General features: G+C 38.3%; 2 protein-coding genes across 3 annotated transcripts in view; both read right to left on the reverse strand.

The window, feature by feature from the left end:
* Nucleotides 1-24,915, reverse strand: part of LOC134840219 (kinesin-like protein KIF9) — a 510,307-nt gene that overhangs the window by 93,050 nt on the left and 392,342 nt on the right. The window lies entirely within an intron of this gene.
* Nucleotides 8,096-24,915, reverse strand: part of LOC134839258 (sushi domain-containing protein 2-like) — a 49,172-nt gene continuing 32,352 nt past the window's right edge. Inside the window, exons 4-7 of the mRNA XM_063854791.1 lie at nucleotides 17,807-17,985; nucleotides 16,670-17,576; nucleotides 15,828-16,021; nucleotides 8,096-8,589 (exon numbers count right to left, since the gene is read on the reverse strand). Of these exons, the coding sequence (XP_063710861.1) occupies nucleotides 8,335-8,589; nucleotides 15,828-16,021; nucleotides 16,670-17,576; nucleotides 17,807-17,985 (1,535 nt within the window). The 3' untranslated portion in view covers nucleotides 8,096-8,334. The remainder of the gene's footprint in view (nucleotides 8,590-15,827; nucleotides 16,022-16,669; nucleotides 17,577-17,806; nucleotides 17,986-24,915) is intronic.

Here is a 24,915-nt window from a genome sequence, read left to right on the forward strand (position 1 = left end):
ATCAGCAAAAAGCCAGAATACCCGGTATCCGGTAAAAGTAATGTATATTGAAGAAAAACTGCTAAAAATTAGAAAATAGATAGTTCAAGTGTTCCAGGATACTTTGTATCCGGTAGTAAAATTTTGTTTGTAACGCGCAAGTCAAGGACAGAACGAAAAACAATTTGCGAACCATGGTACTCACTTAATCAGTATCAGGTCGAACAAAAAATGTACAAGAACAATTCAGAGACTATCCAGACGAGCTTTTAATAAGTTACAAACAGTTTCGTTATCAAAAATTAGGATACTAACTCGATGAATTGTTTTCGACAATTATAAAGCTCTAAACTGAATAAAATTAAATTAGAAAATATGTAGAAATATAAATGTTCTGAATTTAAAATGAGTTCTGCTGTTTACTTTTTGACGAAAACAATTTTTGTACCAATTTTTAGTAATTCAATAGGAATAAAAAAAACTGAAAAGTGAAAAAATGAAGCGTAACGAAGTGGGCTTAGTGCCCTAGGAAACAGTGTCAGACGAACATTTAATGAGAATAACCCATCCCAATACAACATGAAGTTGTGATTGACTCAACGTTTGAAGATAACCAAAAAATTGATTTTAACAGCCAGAAAAATCATCCCATCTAATCTCAATTCTCTCTAAAAACCAAAAGGAAAAACAGTATGTTATTATAATAAGATTGCCCCACTGATGATCAAATACAAAAACTGGCAAAATTACCATATTCATTCTCACTAAACGCATTTGTCATATTAACAGAGGTTACAGTCAAGAGTCCCTTCATCACATTATCCAATCAAAATTCTCGAAATTTTCTAGATATGGGAGAATAAAGATTAATGTGGATAGAAGTAAGAGAGTCAGGTGGTTGGGATCAAAGCCAACCATATTGAAAAAAGTAACACCTGCACAGATTAAACCGGGGTTGAAAGTGACTCAAAAAGATTTTGGTTTGGGTAATCTTGCAAAATTACTCCCCATTCTGAACAATCGTTTTTTACAGAAGAGCACCATTTTTGTACTCATGCCTCAAGAAGCAAATTTTTCAACAATTGATGGCTTACACCGTAGTCTGCTTGAAAAATATGATCTATTTTTGGATTTTGTTCCAGCTGCAAACAATGCCAGCGGACTAATGTGTATTTGTTCAGCTAATCTTGTTACATTTAGAAAAACTTGTATCATCTATTGGATTTGAAATAGTCAGGTTCACTTCAATAGAATAAATTTTTGCCAATAATTTTTTGAATCCAGAAAACATGAGTGGAGATTTAAATGCTCTTCTATATGTTGACAGCAAGAGCTCAGCCTTACTGAGTCCAAAAGATGCTAGAGTTAAGAAATTCAAAACGCTGAAGCACCAAATTTTAGCTAAAATTCCATTCTTAGACTTCGCAGAATAAAAGGAACGTCGTGATTTTACTCCTTAAGACACAAAAGCTGAAAGTATTAGTTCTAAATTTCCAAAGCGATGATGATTCTATTTCATACATTCAGACATTATTACCCGATCATCTTTCTTTGCATGCTTCCAAAAGACCACAGTTTGCAATGAAAATAGGACCTAGCTACTGGAAATCAAACGAAACAGTTTTAGATGATAACACGGATCTCATCAAAGGAAATTAAAAAAAAATTTTCATGGATTCTTCTGGCGCTTAAGAAAATCTCAAAATTGCTTTTCGAGATCTGGTGAAATACATTCAAGACAAAAAAAAAGAAAGTGAACTTCATGAAGTTTTGATAATGAACCATCACAAAAAACTATTACGTAAGTTAATCATTTCTAGAAAAATTTGCAACGCTGACAACATTTGAAAATTTCACTTGGGCAACTACAGAACGTTGGAAAAGCAAAAAATTTTGAACCAAGGGAATTCAAAAAATTCTTCTATTTTAAGAAAAAACCAATGCAAAAAGGAGGTACCATTTTCACAACACACGAAGACCTTCTTTTTCGGAATTCAAAAATTTTACACTGATTTGTATTTAAACTAACTAGTGTCTGTTTCAAATTGCAGAGTTACCTCTTTCGTTGAAAAAGAGAAGAAGAGGAGAAAGGGTGAAAAGTGAATGAAATGCGAATGATAAACTGCACATGAAAAGGCTCCAGGAAGAAATGGACTTACATCTGGCTTATACAGGAAGGATTTTTATTGATGAATATAAGAGTACTTTGGCGAAAGACTTCACTTTTTACACTTTCACTTGCCAGTATCCTGCAAGTTTTTTTCCCGTAGTAATAAAACTTTTGCAAAAATTTAAAATGCAATTTTGATGCAAGGTTTTCAGCCCATGAGTCCTTCGAAAACCTATGAAAAATGATGCTGAAGTCTTTTCACATGTTATACGCGAACACTTCAAAAAAATTGGTGGGAGATTATCAAAGGACACCAAGATGCATACAGCTCTACGAAAACTGGAAAAGTCAATTATTCATAAAAAACTAGCAAAAAAAAGAGATTGTGTAGTAAAAAATTTTCAAAAGCTTTAGACAGAGTCAATATATCGCTTCTCCTTGGTCTTCTTGATGGTTTAAATCTGGATTCTTTTGCAGTTAAAGCCAATAAAAATTTATACCTGAACACAAAAACAATAATTCAAACTAACGGGCTCCTGACATCCAATTTGTAAGTTATCCCGGTTTTAGGCAAAGGTTTTTTATCTGCTTTGTTTCATTTTGCTCTTAGGATCATTTGTACAGCAATTCAGGCAAAGTAAAAAAAAAATGAATCTTTCGATGAATTTAATCCAAAAATAGTTTGTTATGCAGATGACAACACATGCTTTATAACAATTAAAGACTTTGAAAGAGTTTTATAATTCGCCTAAAATTACTGCGAGCAAACACAGCTACAACTCAAAGAAGTAAAATTTTTCATGTGCCCTTGATCTATCGCCATTCAAGGATGTTGATCAAGCCAAAATGTTTTTCTGTTATGTTTTTTGGGTTTAGGTTCTGTTATGTTTTTTGCGTTAAAAAGACAATGTAATAGACTTGTTACTGGAGCAAATAAGACAACAAAAGGCCTTCTTTCTTTAAGCAAATCTTTGCGTGCATAAGCTCTCACGCTCTCAGTTTAAGTTCTGCCAAAACTTTTTGATGTTGCGCGACATATAAAGGTAGATTTAGTTTCAGTTAATTCATGTCTGGAACTTTAAATAATCAGCTGAAGAACCGAAACAGTGAAAACCTTGATATTCGAAAAGAAGTGTTATATCACAGCGTTTTTAATGGCAGTATCGGTTTAAGGAACAAACGGTACAAATTAATAAGTTTCATGATGATGAATATTTACTTTCAATTTTAAGCTCATCAAGAACAAACTGGTTTTTGGCTGGTTTGACTTATGGAAAAACTTACCTGATAGCAAGCAGTACATTGAAAATCTGATCATTTGAAATCACTTAAATTCGTGTGGCATTCATTCATTTCTAGTATTGAATAGTACATACAGAAATTATCCGTTATTACGAGTCCACAACTCAATTAAATGAATGGGCTGGGAGGCCCATAACCTGATTCAGTTTACCAAAAAGATTTGGTGTCTACCTAGACTTGATGTGTGGATAAAAATGTCATTTCATGTTTTTCTGGTTAATGCACGCAGATTCCACCTGAAGTGATTGAGTACAAGTAGCAGCCACAACTGTGATTTATCCCAGGAGACATTTGAGCATTTAATTTTTGAGTGCCCTACTCTGTTTTTTTCTGGAAAAATTCTCAACATACAAGACTGGAAACTTTTTGTCTCCTGTCTTCACGGAATTTAACTTAAATATCTAGTTAATATGTCAAAATGCGCATTAGAAAACTTTGAAAAATAAATTAATCACTTTAGTTAATTAAAAGTTAGCATTGAAAACCTGGTCCGAATTTATGAACAAAAAGATGATTTAAATCTATCTGATCAGCATAAAGAATACAAAAGTAGTTCAATAAAGGTGACTTCTGCTGTTCACTTTTTCACAAAAAAAATATTTGTGCCGATTTTTAAAAACTAAATTTAAACTAAATTAGAAGTGAGACTGAGAAGATAAACGGTAACGAATCGGGCTCAGTGCCCTAAGCAAACAGTGTCAGATGAACAGTTTGTGAGTCTCACAAATTCCAACACAATATGTAATTCTGGTTGACTCAAATACTGGAGAAAATGAAAAAGTTGATTTTTTAACCAATACTGATGAGCAATTTCTCATAAAAAAAGAGGAAATTAAGAATTTTTAGGTAGTTGAACTAATTTCGCCATTCATATCAGAAAATTTAGCAATTTCCAACAAATATGAGAACAGATTTTACGATTTGCAAACTATCTACACACAGAGAACGCAAAAATTCAAATTTTGACGGTTATCGCTCCCCCATAGTCAGAATAGTTATCTCAATCATAAACTCGAGCATAAAGTGTCATGGACTGCTACTGTTGGGCAAATTTGAATTGCCAATGGGATCTAAAAAACTCTAATAATATCTACTGGAATTGGTGCACGGAATTCTGCCATTTGTTTATAACAACCTAGACCCAGTGAAAAATTTCCAACAACCGGGTCGCAATAATTAGAGCACAAAAAAATCATCAGCTGCACAATCATTGATTCACGTGAAAACGCTAACACCGAGCGAGCTGTACTGAGAAAGACTATTCAAAATGAAACTCAAGAAAATCTTTTACGTGACTGGTCATACAATTCGCGAATGCAATCCTTCAGAATGTTGGAGGTCGAGGTTTTTTTTTCATTTTCGAAATTTTTATGAATGGAAAAACTGTAAAATACATAGAAAACACACCAAAGATATCACGCGGAGTGGTGTTTGTTTTCAGAAAACACAAAAACTCCTTATTCAGAGTTCGGACAGTAGTTTGAAAGGAGATTCAAAAAAAAACCAACTCCTTCATATGCATGTCGAGCAAATTGTTGCCTTTCAGTGAAGGTTTTCAACCTCCCACCCCTCACCCCTCAGATTAATCATTTCAACATAGTGACACGATAGAATCAGATTCTGAGGAAACTTAAAATCTAGTATCAGTAATTAGTGGCATTGAGCATCTTCCTCAATGTGACTTGTTTATTTCCGATAAAAGTAAGTCGGTCTTCCCCAACAGTCAAGTTGAAGCAATATATAGAACTAAAAGATTTCTATCCTCTGCAAATAACCCAAAGATTGCAATATTGACAGTTCTCTGAATCAGTGTTTGTCTGATGCGCAATATTTGGCTCAGTTTTTCAACCCGACAAAAACTACGGAAGTGGATCTCTGCAATCAGGTCGTAGACTTCCTTGATTACGCTTGATTTCGCGAAATTAAACCGAATTTTCAATGAAAAAAGACAGATAATTTTGCTCATTTAAAAAACATAGAGCAATGTTTCTCATTGATTCTCAATTTTCTTTATTTTGAAAAAACGTAAATAATCCGAACTTGAAAAGGGGAAAGTCCGATTAAATTATACTCTGCAAAACTTAAAAAAATGTTCATCTTAACCCGTTTATTCTTGAATTTTTTTTCAGTTTAAAGTATTTGAACCTGAGTGGTACATATTTGATAATGTTCGTTGTAGCGGAAACGCTCGTTTTCTGGAAATTAAATTTTTTGATATCTGTTATTTTAAATTAAAGAATTGAGAAAATCAAAAAAGTTTGTCTTTTTGTAGAAATCTTTCCATAGTTTGTCACATTTTATCTTCTAGACAAGGATTATTTTTTGAATCAATTTCACCAAAGTGTAGATTAAGAAAGGAATTTTTCGTTTACAATCTTAATTATGTTTTTTCAAATCAAGCAGATGCCTTATCGAATCAAGCAGTTTTGCAAAATTCTTGGTGCTTGCGGGTTCATCATGTTTCGTAAAATTTTTGCTTCATTAAATAGTCAAGGACAAAGTTGAAATTTTCTGAAATAACTTGAGCAGTGATACGGTTGTTTTACATGGATGATTACTTGGGTTCATTCGAAAGTGGCGATAATAAACGAAGAATATGCTAAAATTTGGTAAACCTCCTCAAATATGGGCGCTGTTTGCTCATTAATTTTGAGTTGGAAGCCCTCAGAAGCGCCCCTGAAGCATTTCATTGAGTATCAACCAAGACTGTTCATCCTAGAAGAAATAGTGAGTCCCTTTTCATGGTTCAGTTACTGGTTCGATCAGTGTGGGCTCTATTTATGAGGTGATAGCTCGCGAGCTGCTTTTAGCGCAGATGATATCCTTCGTACCCAAATTGTCGAGTCTCAGAAGACGGAACCCTTGTAGTTAAAAAAACAAGGGTTGGCCCAAGAAAAATTGTGTCGATTCCGCAGCGGAAACTGAACCCAAAATTTTTTTTGCCTTTGTGAGCTGTTTGAGGGTCCAAACTTTGAAAATCTCCCAGATTAGGTATGATAATTTTTGGAAACTACAATATTTTGCTTGTCCCTTAATTTTTTTCATCACATATTTCAGTACGTGCCAAAATACCTGCCCTAGAGGCTACAGGAGAAGAAAAAGTCGCAGATTGAGACTAGAAAAAGGAGAAAAACGGAAAAACAAAAGAAAGAGATTAATCCAGCCAAAGATAAAAAAAAATTGTGAATGAAGGTTTCTGTGATATTTTCAGACTTCAGACTCCTCAGCCACCAGCAGGAAAAAGGTAAAAAGATGAAAAAAAAATCATTATTTGTTTTTGCTTCTTGATCTATGATTTTCTTGAGGAGGGGCGGACTTTCAAAAAATTTTCGAAAATTTTGACGACCTTTTTTTTTTTAGGTCAATCAGATTGATTTTCAGAGCTCTCCCAAAGCAGTAAAAAGACCCTGTTTTGGCCAAATTTTCTGGGCCGCAGGCAATTTTTTGAAAAAACAGGTCAAAAAAACCGTTTTTGGGCACTTTTTGGAAAAATTTGACAAAAAAAACGCGTTTTTTTGGCGCGCGTTCCCCCTCAAAACTAGTATATATTGGCACCGAAGGCGCCTTTAGAAAAGTTGTAGGGTCGGTCGGCCAAAAATGGATTTCTTAAAAAGTACCAAAGGGGGGACCCTTTGTGTTGGCAGGGGTTCGAATTCCTGAGGGGAGAGGCGTCCGCCCCCCCCCCCTAAATCCGCCCCTGATCCAACCATTTGAAAAATGGGGAGGAACTTTTTACTCTGGAGCGTTTTAGTTTTTTCCACGCAAAGTTACCCAGCACAAATAATCATCGGAGAAAGTTGATTGGTATCTCATATTTAAGCCCTTACAGTTGTGATTCGAACAGAATTTACTTTCAAAAAAAAACGTCCCAATTTTTAACCGGTTTGAAATAGCAATGATTAAAACGTAAAAACTTAGTTTTACCCGAGTAATTTTATTTTTTTGAGTGCTTTAGCGTCTTTTTGGAATCAAAAATCATAAAAAATCAAAAGTTGCAAGAAAAAGTGAAAAGAAAGTTTTTTGAAAGTTTTTTTTTGGATTTTTTTTTCAATCGTCTAGTCATTTTTCTACAAAAATAGCTTTCCAATTTGTTTTGTTTTTACTATGACTGTCGAAATTGTTTACTATCTATTTTTTCGTGCAGCTCTTTTTATCACATCACAACGAAAAAAAACTAATTTGAAAAAAAATTTTTATGTTGTATTATTTAATACTATGGTCGGAACATGCTACTCAGTGACCGGTTTTCCTTGTTGAATATAATCTTAGGCGCATCTCTCTTTTTATCTGGGAAAACGAAAGAAATTTTAATTAACTCGATAAATTTTTATAAACAATGACGTGATAGGAAAATCAAGTGCTACTTGCACAGCAACTGGGTACAATGATTTGCAATAAGTCGCTTTTCGCTATTTTTTGTAGTTCTTGGTTACAACCGCAGCTAGAAGATTTAATTTTCTATCGCTAAAATAAAACAATTTTTCGAATGCTTTGTCCACCAGTTCTGAATTCAAGATATTTTGTCTTTTTAAACGCTCTTTACTGAAATCAATTGTTGTTCAGAACTGATTTGGACCAACTGTATAATGATTATTTAAGGCGAGATTTAGTTATCTGGTGGTTTAACGCGAGAAAATGTCACAAGCGCGCTGGTTGAAACCAAAGCAAATTCAGTAATTCTTGTCAAAAAGAATGCAACGAGAAAGAGTTTTGTTTCTAAAGAGAGATCCAAATAAAACTCTAAAGTTATCCGAGTAACAGAATTTCGTCGATTTCAGACAAAGAAAATGAAACTTCTGTGAAATCTTTTTCCGCTACAGAAACATCCGCGATAAGAATGAGCAAGCAATCCTGAGATCGTTAAACATGATGTTCAAAATGTTACAAAACTGCGGAAGGAAATTTAAAAAAAAAACTTCAATGGATAAATATAATTTTACACGTTACACAGCCAACTTCGCCCCAATCAAAAGGGCAAACAGCAACCATCCTTCTGCCGAGTGCGTTTCGGAGAGTGATGGCGTCGTGGTAATCGGTGACTGCGGAGGTGCGTTGACCTCGTGTGACCTCCGGGTGAAGATAGCGGCTTTGGTGCCTGGGAAGTTGGACTCGGAAGCTGCAGTGTAGTCAGCTCCAAGTGATGAGTCATTGGTCAAGTACACATCCAAAATACAGTTGTAGTTGTCTCCACAGAAAGACTGAAATATCATCATGCTTATTGGAAAGTACAAACCGTAGCCACAATTTACCCAGAGGCTGATCTAGGGTTTTTTCGATGTCAATTTATAGCATTTCTTCGCTTAGTTTATAACTCTCTCGCGTAGTTAGTATTGGTTAAACTGGCTTTCTACATTAACAATTAAGAAAAAAAAAACAAGAAAAAAAACTCCAAACAAACGGGGTCGACCAGAACTGCTTGTCATACAATTTTCATTATGGAAAAAAGCTTATTCAACAATTTCGTACAACTCCATAAAGCTTTTAAAAAACTATACGATAAGCATTTTGCATATGAAATTGTATGAGAAGCATTTTTTTCATAAAATTGAAAGATATTATTTTTCGTTAAAATTGTCATTAGTTTCAATAAAAGATAACTAGGTGCCCAGCTAAGGCTAGAGGTACGTGTTTGATATTTTTTGAATTTGCAGTACTGACGCGGTATCAAATGCGTGATATCAAATTATAGACTCTACCCGAAACCTTAATTGTTTCGCTATTTACAAAATTGTGAAGACTTAAAATTTTTGAGATTACTGGAATGTTCTCAAAGACCTAACAATTGCCAGACACAAAAATCAGGAGTCGCCACTCTTCTGCTAAAAAAAATTCTCGCAACCGGCTATTTCGATGAAACTTAATTGAAAGGGCAGTTTTTAAGCAGAGTCAAAAAAACCTGTAGAAAACGGCCGAAACTTTCAGAAGACGGTCAAAATTTCAAAAGTTTTGGAAAGCCATAATTGTTTTCTAAAAAATTGGTGTAGCTAATTTTAACGGCTATTTTCAACAACCTTTTGTTTCGATTAAACCTTTGATATCAGACTTGGCAGGATAATTATCGAGAACAATTCAGAGAAAAACAAATTTTTGCGTGAAAAAATTTGAGCGGCCGCTATTGCAGGGGGTCTCTCAGCAACTGTTATCTCTTTTTATTCTGCAATCTCAGATTTGTGAGAGCAGTTTTCGAGAAACGTCAAAAATAATCAAAAAATGGTCTAAAATCAAAAATTTAACTAGTCTGAGAGCCATAAAATTTTGTGTAAAAAACTTTGGCCGTAGCCGCTCAAACAGGAAAATTTTCCACAACCCGTTATATCCATTGAATCCAAAGATTTAGATTTGGGAGGCTAGTTTTTAAGAAAATCCAAAAATATGTATCAAACATTTTTCTCAAAAACTTGTTGAAGGCTGTTGGCAGTGAGGTAAAGCAAAAGGAACCTCGCGAATTATGGAGGTGCGCAGAGGAGTAGGTGGTCTTTATTCATACCTGTTTTTGAAAATAGGTAGAAAAGAGTTTCAGAAAAATTAAATTTTTGGCATGAAGTTACAAATTTTCCAAAGCTTCTCGAAGAATATAAATAACAAAAACCCCATCTCATACATTTTCTTAATACCTGTTTCTATAAAACAGAAGTTTTAGGCAAGGAGACCAGGCAAGATAATTTAATTTTAAGTGGCAACGGAACAAAACTTACAAAGTGAAACAAAGCCGAGAGTCTTGAGCAGAGACCAGTCCAGCCAACTAAGAATTTGATATAATTTTTTTTAACAATTCAAGTCCCAACTGAAACTACAATAAACGGCCTTTATAACTACCATTATACACGCTTATAGTACAACAAAACCTCAGCAGACCAAGAAGAGCCCACAATTCAATTTATACCAAAAAAAAAAACGTTCAACTTTATGCATGCTAAAAAAACTTCAGATCCTACTGGGACTGGAGCCCCAATCCATATGGTACAAAAGCACTATGCGGGAAAAATCTTGTAAATTGTTAAGTTCAATATTAAAGCAAGTTCAGTTTCATCAATTTCTTTTATGAAAAGTTGCTTACGGAAAAACATTCTAGCTTCTGATTACCAGATTTTTGCTTTTGCAAGTATAATTGAACAAAATATAGATGGTTGCTGTGCAAAACGTCAGAATGTTGCAATCGCATTGATTTATCAAAACAAATTTAAAAAATGGAATTAAATAAAATTCGTTTGTTCACGTTCCATCTTTCGTTTTTCCTGCGTTGCGGTTTTTTCCTTTAATTGGCGGCTGAATTAGATGGAAAAGAGCAATAGTGAGAGTCAGCGTCGCTTTTTAACGTAAATATTGTTCGTACTAAATAAATGAAAAATTTAATGGCGGTAAGCCTCTTATCAGTTTTTGTCTAAATTAGTCTGAACACCAAAAAATGTAGACCAGTTCTTCACGACACTAAAACAATTTTTCTCGAGAGCACTTAAAAAATCATAACAACAGAAAATTTGAAATGGGATGGGGGGTAGCTGGAAACAGCCGGGTTTTAGTTTGATATCAATTTTGACCCGCATTTTTGAGGTGATAAAAATTGAGAAAAGGACTACTTAGAACATAGTTGCTTTCCACCTTCTGAAATGGTCGTCTGAACAAAACAAATGTTGTATCTTTTTTCTCACCATTGAGTACTTCTCTTAAGTCGACACTTTATAAATGTTATATATTAATTTTGTAAATGGTGGGAGGGGTAAACTGGGGGGATATTAGACTGGTGGGTGGTAGTATACTGGGTACTGGGGGCTTAACTGGCTGGGGGGCGGGGGTAAAATGAAGTGTTAAATTGCGATGAATTAGAAAAAGTTGAGACAAAAAATATATAAATTTTTTTCTTAAATGTATCATTTTATGAAACATAACACGTAGCAACTACACTAAACAGGAAATGAGATAATTTTGAACAAAATTGTAAATTTCATGAATAACCCCCTCGAAAAAATCCATTATAATCGATTATAATGGATTTTATTGGGATAAAAAATATTAGGATTATAATCCATTTTTAATGGATTATAACCGATTATTTGGTCATTTTATAGATGCTGACCATATTATGACAATTTAATCGATTATGATCCATGGGCGTTCGGTGGCTTATATTACTTAAATGTTATAACGGTTAACTATGTGAAGTTACAATGCGAAGTATGAAGAACAAATCTGTGCACAGTAGTCAGCTTGTTCACCATACCCAATTTCATTGCATTATGACAACGTTAAACAAGACTCCTCGTATCAGGGCGAAGCCCTGAATGTTTTGACTGCCTTTTAAGGTCTGTGGAGCAAAAATAACAAGAAAAATTCAAATGTTATAAAAAAAACGAATTTTTTTCTCTACACTTAATACTTTCGTGAGAACCTTCCTCGCACCGGCCATATAAGTACAAAGTGATAGAACTCGCTCCTAGTAACAAATCAATTATGCCAAATCAGCTTCCATCAACTTATTTGGAACGATTTCTGTCACTGATTAAATCTCCGCTTACCCGTTAATAGCGCGAAATACATATAGCGTTCATTGTGCCAAATTGGCCAAAATAGCAATTTTTAAACCCACATTTTTTTTCAAAAAAAAAGATCAAAAGTAAAATTCCTTTTCAAACTTAGGCTCAAAACAACAAAACATTTTGAATGATTCAAAAATGGCTAGTTGAAATGTCGAACTTCTTCTGAAAAAAAAGCACTCCGAGCGCAAATATTTTGTCTCTTTTTTTTTGCAAAAAGTCAGCACAATAAGGATTCAAAAGTGAATTTGAAAGAAGGGAACTAGAAAAGAGCTTGGTTTATTTATACTCGAGCAATTTCCAAACTGATTGCCATGGTACCAGTGTCGGGTTAATATGTGCCAAAAAAAGCAAACATGGTTCTAAATTGAGTTTAAAATATGCAAACTGAATGAAAAATCCTGCAAGTGGAATAAAGCGCTGCAAGCGGAATGAAGCAGCATGCGGAATGAAGCACGGAACCCATCAGAGATGGAGGAGGAACAAAAATCGAGACAAATGGGGGGAATGGGCTCGTCAGTGTCATTAGCCTATATAGGCCGCACTGTCGGGCAGATACCCTCCTATGAAACCAGTTGCGGCGCAGCTGACCGCAATTGGACAAATCAGGCGACAAAAGGAGAGGAGAGGCACCGAACATAACTGGTGTTTTTGAACTTGAGGTTTGACGTTGAAATAAGCCCGGCCCAGTGGGCCCTGGCGGTGCACGGATGCACTAGAAAAGCTGACGAGAAGGGACTGGGCTGCCACGTGTATCGGCTGTCAAGGTTGGACGCAATGAAACTGCAACGACCTGGGGGGAAACGGACGCTGGAGCAGAGTATTCCAAAATAGCTGTTGTGCTACCACAAACTTCATCTCTGTAACAACAGGATACGAGCAAAAGGAACGGAGGAAACGTGAGCGGATCGCTATACGGAAACAACGGCAAGGGAGGCGCGACGGCAAGTGAACACAGAGAGCGGCAATTCTACAAAAGCATAAAAACAAGATTGTTTGGATAATTTTATGCAAGAGTGATATTCCCGAATAGAAACAGATTTACAGAAATTCTTCGATACATCTCATGACGCCAGACCGAAATTGTACTTCAGAATTAAAGGAGGAGGAACTGGGGACGAAATGGACAAAACCAAAGATTTCTACGGCGTGCTTGTCCACGGGCAGCTAAGCGGCACCCTCCTAAGGAACGGAGACGGTTGGGCGAACGTCCGTAGGGAGCTAGGATATTTAAGAGATTGTGGAAAATATTGCTGCTCAGTCGAAGTAAGCACCCTTAATTTGTGGCCCTGTACCAACCGCTATGGAGTTTGGGTAATATCAATTTGGGCCAGGATCAATATCAAGAAAAGTGTTGCCCAAAAAATCGGAGGAGACATTAACTCTTTGGTAGGAAATACCGACAACAGGGCAGTAGATCAGGAATTGGGTTTTTGGTAAAGGAAGAAAAAATACTTCCGGTAACGACCTCGCCAACTGGTGCCATGCCAACTATAGGTGTTGGGATAACTCATTTTTCAGCCAATGGAAAAGAAGAACTTGGAAAAAATCTAGTACTGTTTCTTGGTATGAACTAGATGATTTCTCTATCCGACAGGACAAGAGGAGCTGGGTCATAAGGAATGTCTGGACGAGGAAAGATAATGTTGGGTTGAAGGATCATCTACCAAAGTGCATGACCCTGAATCACGAACCGGTGAGACGGTGGCCTAAACTGCCAAGAAACCCCTAGTGAACTAGGAGAATCTAAGAAACGAAATTGTGCAGAGAGAATATCGAGAGGCTGCTGACAAATGGACATCAGACCTTGGGACCAAGATCAAGTGGCAACAGATAATGCAAATCATCGCTTAGGAGAGTAAACATGCATGCGAGGTAAAACGGAAGAGCACCCTGAATCTATGGCTAGATAACCAAAAAAGAGAGATAAAAAGCTTCTTATGAAGAATCTCCACGTAGAATTAGTTAGAAGGGCCTTGATGACCAAAACCCAAGAACGTTGCGATCTTTGTGGAAGCAGCAATTGCTCTAGAAGCGCCAATAACCCAGAAAAAGTATAGAAAGAGAGCTCGACCCGATAAAGGACAGTACATCGGGGAGCTGTATCAGACGGTGTAAAGGACGCAGTTTACGAATGTATCATCAACATTCTTATATCGGTTCCAGACATCTCGCCGAAAGAACCGAAAGAAGGGTGGCTGATTCCTCTGAACAAACAAGGAGTGAGGAGCGAATTCAACAACTACCGTGGGGCATGCCTTCAGTCGCTAACCAGCCGAATCATTGCACGAGTTTTTGCCTCCAGGCTTTGAAAATGAGCGGAAACAATGAAGGTGCAGGAAGAGAGCTAAAACGTAACAAGTGAGGCAAGTCAACGGCCGACGCTACCCAACCATATATCCGTATTGACAAAGAAACAGGCAGAGTGTTTGAACCGAACGGAGACTCAGCGATGAAAAGGGCCATAGCAGTTTTCTTAGACTTAACGAAGGCTCATCCTAGAAATAGCAGGGTAATTTTAGGGGTAAAACTGCAGAACTTAAAAAGTCCGGAAACAGTTTTGAGTGAGCTTAAAGGCCTGCATGAACAAACCCAATATTGGGTGAAAAAATGTGAGGGTATGAGTGAGCTCTTGACTCCTCAACGAGGATTAAGAGAAGGCTGCACCACGTCAACGATACATTTTAACATATAACACTCGGAAGCTATAAAAAGAACAACTGAAAATAGGAGAACTCTAGCAGAGAAGAACAATCATGAATAAGGTTTGATCTGGTTATACGGCAGAAAGAGCAGGACTTAGAATCAGCACCACAGAAGAAATCAGGATCGCCTAGTCCCTCTTTGCCGATGAATCATCCCTTATCGGATGGGCTAGCGAACTTGAACAGGGCAAAAAGGTTGTTTAAAAAAATCTTGTAAGAGTTTGAGAAAACATTTCAAGACGAGAAAGCGAAAAATGCGTTTTCGGAAAACAAAAGATCTAGGAATTAATAATGCTAGGTATCCTCATAGGAAAAGCAGACGGATAAAACAGAGCTTCCAAGCTTGGTATAAAGTTAAGTAATGGCTCCGGAAATTAACCTTATCCAGGCGCACAAAAACCCTAACCGTTCAAGGAGTCATAGAGGCCTCAATGCTAATCGGTCAAAATTGAGATTGTGGTCAGCAACTGACCTTGAAAAGCTGCAAAGTGTAGCAGATATGTGCGACTACCGCTTCTTGTGGAGCAACGGAAAGGCAGGCGCGCTGCTCAAAATACAGGACAGAAGTGTGAACAGCTTTCAAATTTAGAAGAAGCTAGGCATAGAAAGTATCCGAACAAAAATTGAAATAAGAGTATTCCAAAGACTTGGTCACATCCGCCGTATTCCAGACCACCGGAATGTCAACATGATCGCGCTAAGGAACTGGGCTCAAGTCCAGACAAAATCAGGAAAAGTGAGAAACCTCTTAATTAGCTTCTGGCAGAGATTAGTCCAAGAAGCCGGAGAGGAATGGACTAACGCCGGCAACATTTGCATTCGAACGGCACAAACAGCTGCTTGACTGGGAAGAAATAGTAGTGGTACACGGTCGGAAACAGGAGGCGGTAAGCAGGCGAGTAGAGGTAAAAGTCGACGGTATCAACTGAAAAACCTTTTCAAGATTTGTAGAAGTCGAAACCAGGACGACATCAGCATTACCACAAACTGCTCCACGGGCCTAAAGTCTAAGGTCAGTTGCACGGGATGTGGAACACAGGTAACGACAAACAACTTAGCCAGACGTATGACTAGGAAATGGTGGCTAGCTCCGAAACTCCAAAATCAAGACTTCAGGGCGTAAATGGGAAAAGACATGACAAGACAAGGTGCTCGAGGGTGAGTGAGCTGAGTATAAAACAAGATGGTGCGATTTCTGACCTGGGTGATGGTAGCAGCCACTCCAGATGGCACAGTGTACGTTGGCACCTCCATCGGGCCCTCGTTCAAGTCCTCCTCAATCAGCAACACAGTCTGCTCGAACAGCCAATCAGATTGCTCCGTCACCTTCCACGAGTCTCCCATCAACTCGTGCAGCACTGCGTTGTCTGTGTTCGGATGCAAGACAGAACCGTCTAAAATAATAATTTAGGTTCTTCAAGTCCTTTAGAATACAGGTTTGGAACTTTTTGAGATGTAAGCCTATCTTATATCTAACACACATAAAATTGGAAGCAAGTCTAGGAGTTTCGGGCAGGATGCTTAAAAGTTCTTGAAAATTTTGTTGACTTCTCAAGATTATTTTATCTTGCCATCAAAAGAACTTGTGAATTCAGAGACCAAAAAGTAGATTTCCCTAAAGAGGCAAAACGTTGTCTAAAATAGTGCTACAGGAGGGGTTTTCGGGTGGCGAGGGTGTCGAGTTTCGAGTTTTCAGGTGGCGAGAGCGTCGGAGAACATATGGAGTGGTCGGAAAAATAAAGTGTGTTTTGAGGTTGACTTGCGTTTTTTTTGTAACAATTTCGGAAGGTTTGTAGTTTTCCTCAAGAGTTTGGTGAAATATCTAGCACTTTTTACTTCAAATAAGCATCACTTTTATGGTGTAACGAGGGTTGGCACAAGGATAAGTATCAAGACCAAATTTTTTGTCATGATCTAGTTAGTCATGCCAATTTTTGTAACAGTCGGACAAAGTAAACGGAAAAATTACATAATAAAATTCGCAAGTGAAGGGAAAAGAAAAAGAGTCAAATATCTTTAAAATAACGCTAATGGGGAATGACCTTCAGCGGTGAAGTCGTTGGAGGAGTCTCCGTCATAAAAACCGATCAGACCCTTTGTCATTCCAAGGAAAGACTCGGGCAGTGTGGTATATATAGCTATGAAGTTCCTCCCAGGCACGTAGTACACGTTGAGAATCAGCTGCAGTTCCTGGATGTTCAGTTTCATTCCTTTCTCCAACAGCTCAACATACACTCCATGTTTTGTGTATGGTGTCATCGTCTCGGCCGAGAAGTCTTCCCCATTGATGAAAAAGTGAGTTTCACCAGAATCAGCGCGATAGCATTCGATCTTGATGACGTCATAGGTCAATGCAAACCCAGATATCATAGTACCTCCTCCAAATTTACGGGTACTAATTTGGAAGTTCACTGGATGACTGTGGTTAGTCAGCAAGTATGTGTAGACACCTAGACCCATGTAGGAGTACACTAAGCCATCTGAAGTTGAAAAGTGAGGGTCAAACTGCGCAGTTGCAGTAACACTAGCTTTGTAGGTTCCCAAAATAGTCGGTCGGTGCGTTTCGTAGATGCTGCAGTCTTCGTGAATTTCGTCGACATCACCATTAGCGTTGCAACAATCATTGTATGGCTTCAGATCCATATCGTAGTGCGCAAAAATGTTTCCAATGGTTCCAGGTTGAAGAGACATACTTCCCGCACCTTCGCTTTTGGTTCTCAGAAGATCTCCATCTGCGTTGTAGCAACATTGGTTGGTTACGTAATGTCTCGATCCAGTTACGTCATCCTCACATGGGACACTGGGAGACCGGATGCAGAATTCAACCGATCCCAGGTTGAAGGTGCATTGACTAGGTTCGCAGTATCCCGCTTTGCGGACCTTCTCTGAGTTGGCATTTTGATTTCCCTCTTGGTTGCAACAGAGGTCGTAGTACCATCCCTGGGCTCCCTGTCAGCAATCATATTAATTATATTGAAGCAGTGGTCTGTTAAAATTTCGAAAAAAAGTTTTGCCGTGTAGTTTATTCACAATAATGAGTTCTGATTTCGGATTGGTGTGTCTTGTTTTTCATAAACTGCATTGGCAGAAAATTTTTCGAGAAAAAATATGGTTAGGTGAAATGGTAAAAGAGCCAAAGAGTTAAAATACAAGAAAAAAGAATGATTTGTAATCCTTACTTGAGACACTTCTGATTCGGCCCATGAAGCGTCTGTCTCGTTGCCCTCTCCCGTCGGGCAGGCGTAGTTAGACTCCAGTTTATCTGCACACATAGTCAGATCCCTCAGCGACTCGACTTGGTCCCAAGTGTCGCATGTTGTCTCCAGAACCCCAACGACGGGAATGGAAGTTGCAAGCACTGTAAATAAGGCAACAATCGGAACACCGCCAAACTTACTCGTTAGTAATCGGTTGCATGACCATTGAACACCCTAATCCATTATTTGAGTGTAATCCACGAAATATTAACTGAACTCTTAAGATAAAGACTATCAATGGTGACTTGGCATAAAATGGTACAATGAGCCAGTCCAGCGGATTGAAGGGGGGATTTTTTCCCTCAGAGAGTCGACCCCCCAACCACACAACACACAATAGGTACCCACCCCTTTTGCTAATACTTAACGACATACTTAATATACACTTAATTTATACGATGTTGGTCGGTGCAAAATATACACTTAATTTATACGATGTTGGTCGGTGCCAATATGCACTTAAGTAGAGGATAAAATTTGCCCCAAAAAAGTTCAAAAAGTTCACTAAAACTTCATTTTAAGCCAGTTTTTTTTTGTTCCAAAACTTAGCAACATTTTTTTGGCAAAAAAGGCCATTTTAGTGTGTTGGCAGATCTCAGAATACCAATTCCGTAAACCCAAATTTTGTCGACACTTTTTAGGTGCACCAAATTGACTTTCCTAGGACTCAAAACACTACAAAAAACCCTACTTTCGTCTTTTGGCCCTTTCTTGAGAGTTTTTTTTTTTACTTATAAATGGCATTCTTTTCGTAGCGCTCTCTCACTTTCAAGTTACTAAATTTTTTTGCGATGACTACCAAAGTGTGAGGCCACAGGTGAAATCCCTGAGGAAGGAAAAGCATTCGCACAACACTTTGCCAATCTCAAAAGTCTTCAAACTCACAATACAGAAAATATAGACTTCAAGATTTCAAATTAAACTAATTAAGTACACCAATTTGGGCGCATTAACTTCAAAAAAATAACAAGGATAGCTGATTGCTGTGCAAGTAGCAGTAGCACAGAATATTCTGATCATCGATATTCTTTTTCAATTAGTGTCGTTTTTTGTACGGATAGAGAACAAAAGGATCTGACTAAAGCAGGTGCGGAAATTTAGGGGGGAAGGGCAGTGTAGAAGAGTTGGGGAAGTGTGAAAAGTTTTTTTTTCAGTTTTTGAAGTTTTCAAATCCCAGAACAGCGCTTTCCGAAAACGGTGCTTCAAAACCCTCCAAAATAATAATCCTGCTTGCTCGCTGTACTCGCTCATACCGTTACTAGAAACTCAAAGTGTCAAGAAGCAGTGTTTCTTGACACTTGGACAACTTTGTGGAAACTTTAAAATTTCGTTCGAATCAAAACTTAAAAAGTTTTAATATGATATATCACTCCAATCATTCCGATGATTATTGATGGGTACTGGTTTTTTGGTTGAAACACAAAATAAGCCTGCTCGCAGGGGCGGATTTTGGGGGGGGGGGAGCGGACGCTCCCTCTCAGTGATTCGACCCCCTGCCGACCCAAAGAGTTCCCCTTTGGTACTTTTTAAGAAATAGATTTTTGGCCGATCGACCCTAAAATTTTTCTACAGCGCCTTCGGCGCCAATATATACTAATTTTGATGGGGGAGCGCGCGCGACTTTTTCATCAAAATTTTCCAAAAAGTGCCGAAAAACGCCTTTTTTGGCTTGTTTTTCAAAAATTTTGCCTGCGGGGCAGAAATTTTGGCCAAAACAGGTTCTTTTTAGTGCTTCAGGAGAGCTCAGAAAATCAATTTGGTCGCCTAAAAAAAAGTCGACAAAATTTTTGAAATTTTTTTGCAAATCCCCCCCCCTCGAGAAAATCCTAGATCCGCCCCTGCCTGCTCGCAGTTTTTTCGTTCGCTCAAAATTAGACCAAAAATAAAAGTTTGAAACGGGTTTTTTCTCGACACTGGGAAAATTTTCTAGAAATATACATGTTGCAGCGCAAACGTAAGCGAGAGCATAAATGCAAATCCCGCCTAGGTCATTTCTTTTCTAGAACTCAAATATGCCCCGAACTTGATGGGACACTCCGTAACTAGGTTCGAAAATGAACCTAATTTAACCGTTTTTTCGCTCTAATTTGGTTCAGCCTTGATTAAGACTGACCTTTAAAAAGAGCAATTTGTCGCAAGGACAAATACTGGCCATTTTTGCAGCTTGCTTTGAGTTGTGCAGTTTTTATGGCCGATGTTACCGATGTTGAATTATGTAAAAAATCGTTATATTACAAACTTTCGAGGGAAAATGCTCGTTAATTCAATCTGTCTGAAATCTAATCTTTTTACAATTCGTGGAGATTGACGCGCACATTTTGGCGCCCCCCAAGGGACACGAAGAGCACAAGGGACGAAAGCCGAAAGAGCGTGAAGTTGGCCGAAACAGGGTGAGTTGGCCGGAACAGAGTGAGTTGGCCAAAACAGAGTGAAGTTGTGCTGTTGGCCGAAAACGCCAAGTGCTCAGTTGGCCGAAAATTGTCACAGTGCTCAGTCGGCTGAAAGAGAGTTGGCACAGTGTGCAGCTAACCGAATTGGCTGAAAGTCCTCAAAGTTGGCGTTTGGCGGAAAAGTGTCTAATTGGATGAAAAGTTGTTAAATTTTGCAGCTGGCCGACAAGGCGAAAATCCAGACGGGAACGAGGCCTTTTCAGATATCCAAAACATCAGACAGGGGGTCAACTACAGACGTTTTGAGTGAGTTTGAAAAGTTATTACTAGAGATTTTTTCTGCAGCTGACCAAAAATCTGACAACCCGAAACCGGTGATCGCCCAATCTCCAAAACTGTAAGACTCGCCTAGTTTTTTTTTTGAAACCACTCTTTGCAAAAAAATTACGTACGATGTGTTATTGTTTATCCCAACCCAAAGCAAGCTAAAAGTGATAACTTTCCCGATACCACATTCTTTTTGTTAATTGTGAACGGATTGAAAATCCAGAAAAACGGAACATAGACAGAAGTACTAGATCATTGTTTTTGAATAAATTTTGGAATCGAGCTCTCGAACCGTCAATTTTGTAGGAAATTTTTGATAATCGTTACTTTTGGTCGCTAAAACTACACAAAAAAATCAAAAACTGTAGAAAAAAAACTACGACATAAAGTCCCTAAATTCGCTTATTCATCCGATTCCAACTTATGTTAAGTGGTCTGGGCAGGCAGTATCAGGCAAGTTATGTTGAGTTTTTTCATCCTCAGGTTTCTTCCGCGTGGTTGTTGCAATTCAACCAATTTTCCTGATTCCCCATCTCTTTGGCTAACTAAAACTTAAGTTGCCCTCTCCAACGCACCTGTTTACCAGCTCACGCGTTGATTCTGTTTTGTCACAGTAATGTTAAGTGGTCAGCTACAGTGATATTAAGCAGGTTAAGTTGAATTTGTTCAGCCTCATTTTTCCTCCGCATGGTTGTTGGAGTTCAACCGACCTACTCAATTCCCATCCCCATTGGTAACTACCGTCGCGAATAAGGGCTCATAGCGTATGGTGTTCATACTAGGGGCCAGTTCTCAAGACCACGCGCTCCGTAAACTGTCCGCACCGTCTCAAAAGCGCGTGAAAGAGACTTGTTTCACAAAGCCCGGTTTAAGCTTTAATTTCAACGCCAGGGACTCGCAGAAAACTATACAATACTATCTGCATCCTTTTTTGTCGAATTGGAACGATCTAGTTATTTGGCACGGCGCCATAAATAACTCCATTAGTAAGCACCGCAGTAACAACAACCGTAGTTTGAGTACTGACCAACTTAAGAGCCTTCTTTTGAGATACAAAGAGAATATTACCGCTATTGTATACTGTCGCTGCAACGGTACGGACAATACAGAAAACGAGTTGAAAAAGACAAGTTTTCTCGTTCTTAACATAGTTGAGGATTTTATCTCAAAGCGAAAAACAAAGACCAAATACTTATCGAAAAGTATAAATTATAAAGAGCTGCACCCGCCCCCTTCCCTTGAGTTGAAGACTTTGTTGTTACTTAGACGATACAGTGTTGACCTAAGTACACTGAAAGCTAAGAAGAAGCGGAACCGTTTGTCGCCTAAAAATTGTAGGGCGATTCACGTTAGACTTAACGCGTTAAAACTTCAAGTTACTCCCACTTTAAAGTTATTGATGTATTAGAATATTTCGTGAATTTACTTGAGTGACTATAAAGTATTTTCTGAGAGTCGTTTACTTCTGAAATTATTAAGCATGGAAGTTAAGTTTCAGAAGAAAATTAGGAACTTGTTTGTGAAACGTAGCAATCTCGAAAACGAACTTTATAAATGCCACGAAATAATTTTGGAATACATAGAGATTCAGAGTCGTTGCTCAACAATTGATACATATATTGAAAATTGTAGGAACTATATAGAACAAGCGGTCGAGGTAAATAATGAGTTGATTGATATGGCTGCAAAACGTGCCAACCCCGACGAATTGATGCCGGCACAGGACATGTGGCTTCATGAGTTGACTCAAAGCAACGATAAAGTTTTGCAGGAGCTATCACATATAAAACAAAGTTTGAGGTGGTAACAGAGCCGGACAACATAGATAGCAGCTCAAAAATTAAACATCATTCCGAAAAATGTTAAAAACCACAGTCGCATAAAACAGATACCCGCTCTAAGTTGTCACACCGAAGCAGCCGACTTCAGCAATCGGGTTCTCAGAATTCTAGTCGTTATACCGCCGCTCCGTCGAAAACACTTTCTGAGAAAAAAAAAAGGGTGTTCCCGTTAGTATTTATAACTTTTCAAGTGACCACTATAATCCTTATAGTAGTTTGTGGAGACCAGCTGTTGCTGCCCCTTTAATGTCAGCTCAACAACACTACGTTCCTTCGACAACTGTTTTTCCGCAGTAACTCCGATTGTTCCTGCGAATAACTTTGTTCCCTATACAAGTGGAGGGACTGTGTTAATATAATGATTTTAAAGAAACAACAAGAGGAACTTGAGAGGCAGGCAAAGGTGTCATTAAGACTGAAAGAGCAGCAAAACAAGATAAAACAATATTTTTTAGAACAACAAGGCAATTAAGAGTTGGAAGAATTGGCTGATGAACACAGGAAAAAAATGGCAGAAATTGAGTTGAAACGGCTTGAGTTAGAAGATGAGTTGTCGGAAATCAGCGAGAATGCTGAGGAAAGTGGTTTAACTCGAATCTCTCCGCAACTAACAATCGTACGCGTCACTGGGTTGAATCTGTCGAACAAAATCAACCTGACTCTGTTGTAGTTTCCAATCAAGAGCAGCACGTTCATTCGACAGCTCCTGAGAAAACTTATCCTGCATCAACAAATTACATGGTCTCGTCAAGTTTTACAGGAGTGAATAATGGCCAGGCAGCTTCTAGTGATCCAGAATTGTATTTCAGTAACCACATTCACGGACAACGACATAATTTGTCGAATTTGGTCGAATCGCAGATTTCCGTTAACAATCCAGTAGGGTTACAGCAGGTCATTCAACCTGTTTCTAATAATTTGCCTCAGCAAACTTTTTTGTTCACTCATCCAGTGCTAGTTAATCCAAACACAGGGTCAGTCCCGGTTACTTCTGAAAACTATTTTGCTCCGACAACATCTGCAGACGTTCCTTCTGTTGTAGCACCATTCGTTCCTGCATCAAGAACAATTAATCAGGTTTCTTTAAGTCATCAAACTACAGGATCAGTAGTAGCTGGCTACCAAGCACCTGTAATCCCATCACAACAACATATGGGTGTTCCCGTCAGTAGTTATAACTTTTCAAGTGACCACTATAATCCTTATAGTAGTTTGTGGAGACCAGCTGTTGCTGCCCCTTTAACGTCAGCTCAACAACACTACGTTCCTTCGACAACTGTTTTTTCCGCAGTAACTCCGATTGTTCCTGCGAATAACTTTGTTCCTTATACAAGTGGAGGGACTGTGTTCTTTGCGCAGCCTGAAAATTTATCACTTGCTAATCAACCGTTCGTTCCTGATTATCACGGTAATTCTTCGAGTTACTCAGCGCCAACTCCCGGTAATTCACCTGGTGCAGACGTCGAGCGTCCACTTTCGACACGAGAGTTGGTTAATATACTCATGCACAGCCTAAAAGATCATCTCGCTGAGTGGAAGCTGACCCAGTTCGATGGCAACCCACTTAATTGGAATGTGTGGTTTGGGAAGTTCATATCGACGATCGATTCAGCCATACTCAATGACGATGAAAAGCTAACCTATCTGAAAACGCTCGTAGTGGGTAAAGCAAAATCCCCAATCGCTGAGTATAGCTATAGCGGAGTACTATATAAAGACGCATTAGCAACTCTTCAAAGAAAATTCGGGCAGCCGCATGCTGTAGTAGGGACTCTTCTAGATAAATTGAGTAATTTTCCATCGCTGAAAATGCTTAACTCGGCAAATGTAATTGGCTTTTCTTCTACAATTTCTGGATTGGTTGCCATATTTAAGTCTCTAGACCTGAAAAGTGTTAAGTTACTGAATCAGGCTATGGGTAAGCTTCCCCCAAACCCTAGGGAAGCATGGTCAATGCAAACCGTAAGACGCCAGTGGCATCGACCAACTCTGCTAGGTTTCAACGAATGGCTTAAAGAAAAAGTGGAGGGTCATGAGAGGCTAAAAACAATTAATTCTAAGGGTAAGTCTGAAGAGCCAGTGAAGCAAAAAGTAGGTACGAAAGTGTTTGCTAGTAACGCAAAGGTTAGTGATAAGACTAAGGAAAACAAAAAGTTCCCTCCATGTTGTGTATGTAAAGGTCAACACGCTCTTTGGATTTGCGCCGTACTCAAAAAGAAAAACGCTACACAACGGGCGAAATATGTAGCCGAACAAAAACTTTGCTTTGCGTGTTTACAGAGCAATCACAGTTTTCGTGATTGTAGCAAGGCCAGAAAATGCCCCAAGCCAGATTGTGAAAGCACGCACAACGTGCTCTTACATGGAGCTGAGAAAATTTTTCCTCCTAAGGATACTAAAATTTTCCCAGCGTCAGGTAACGCAAACAATAAACATGTATCGAATAACCCTGCCGTCGGCGATATTCATAGCC

The sequence above is a fragment of the Symsagittifera roscoffensis genome, chromosome 1 (genome assembly GCF_963678635.1).
Source record: "Symsagittifera roscoffensis chromosome 1, txSymRosc1.1, whole genome shotgun sequence".
Taxonomy (NCBI): domain Eukaryota; kingdom Metazoa; phylum Xenacoelomorpha; order Acoela; family Convolutidae; genus Symsagittifera; species Symsagittifera roscoffensis.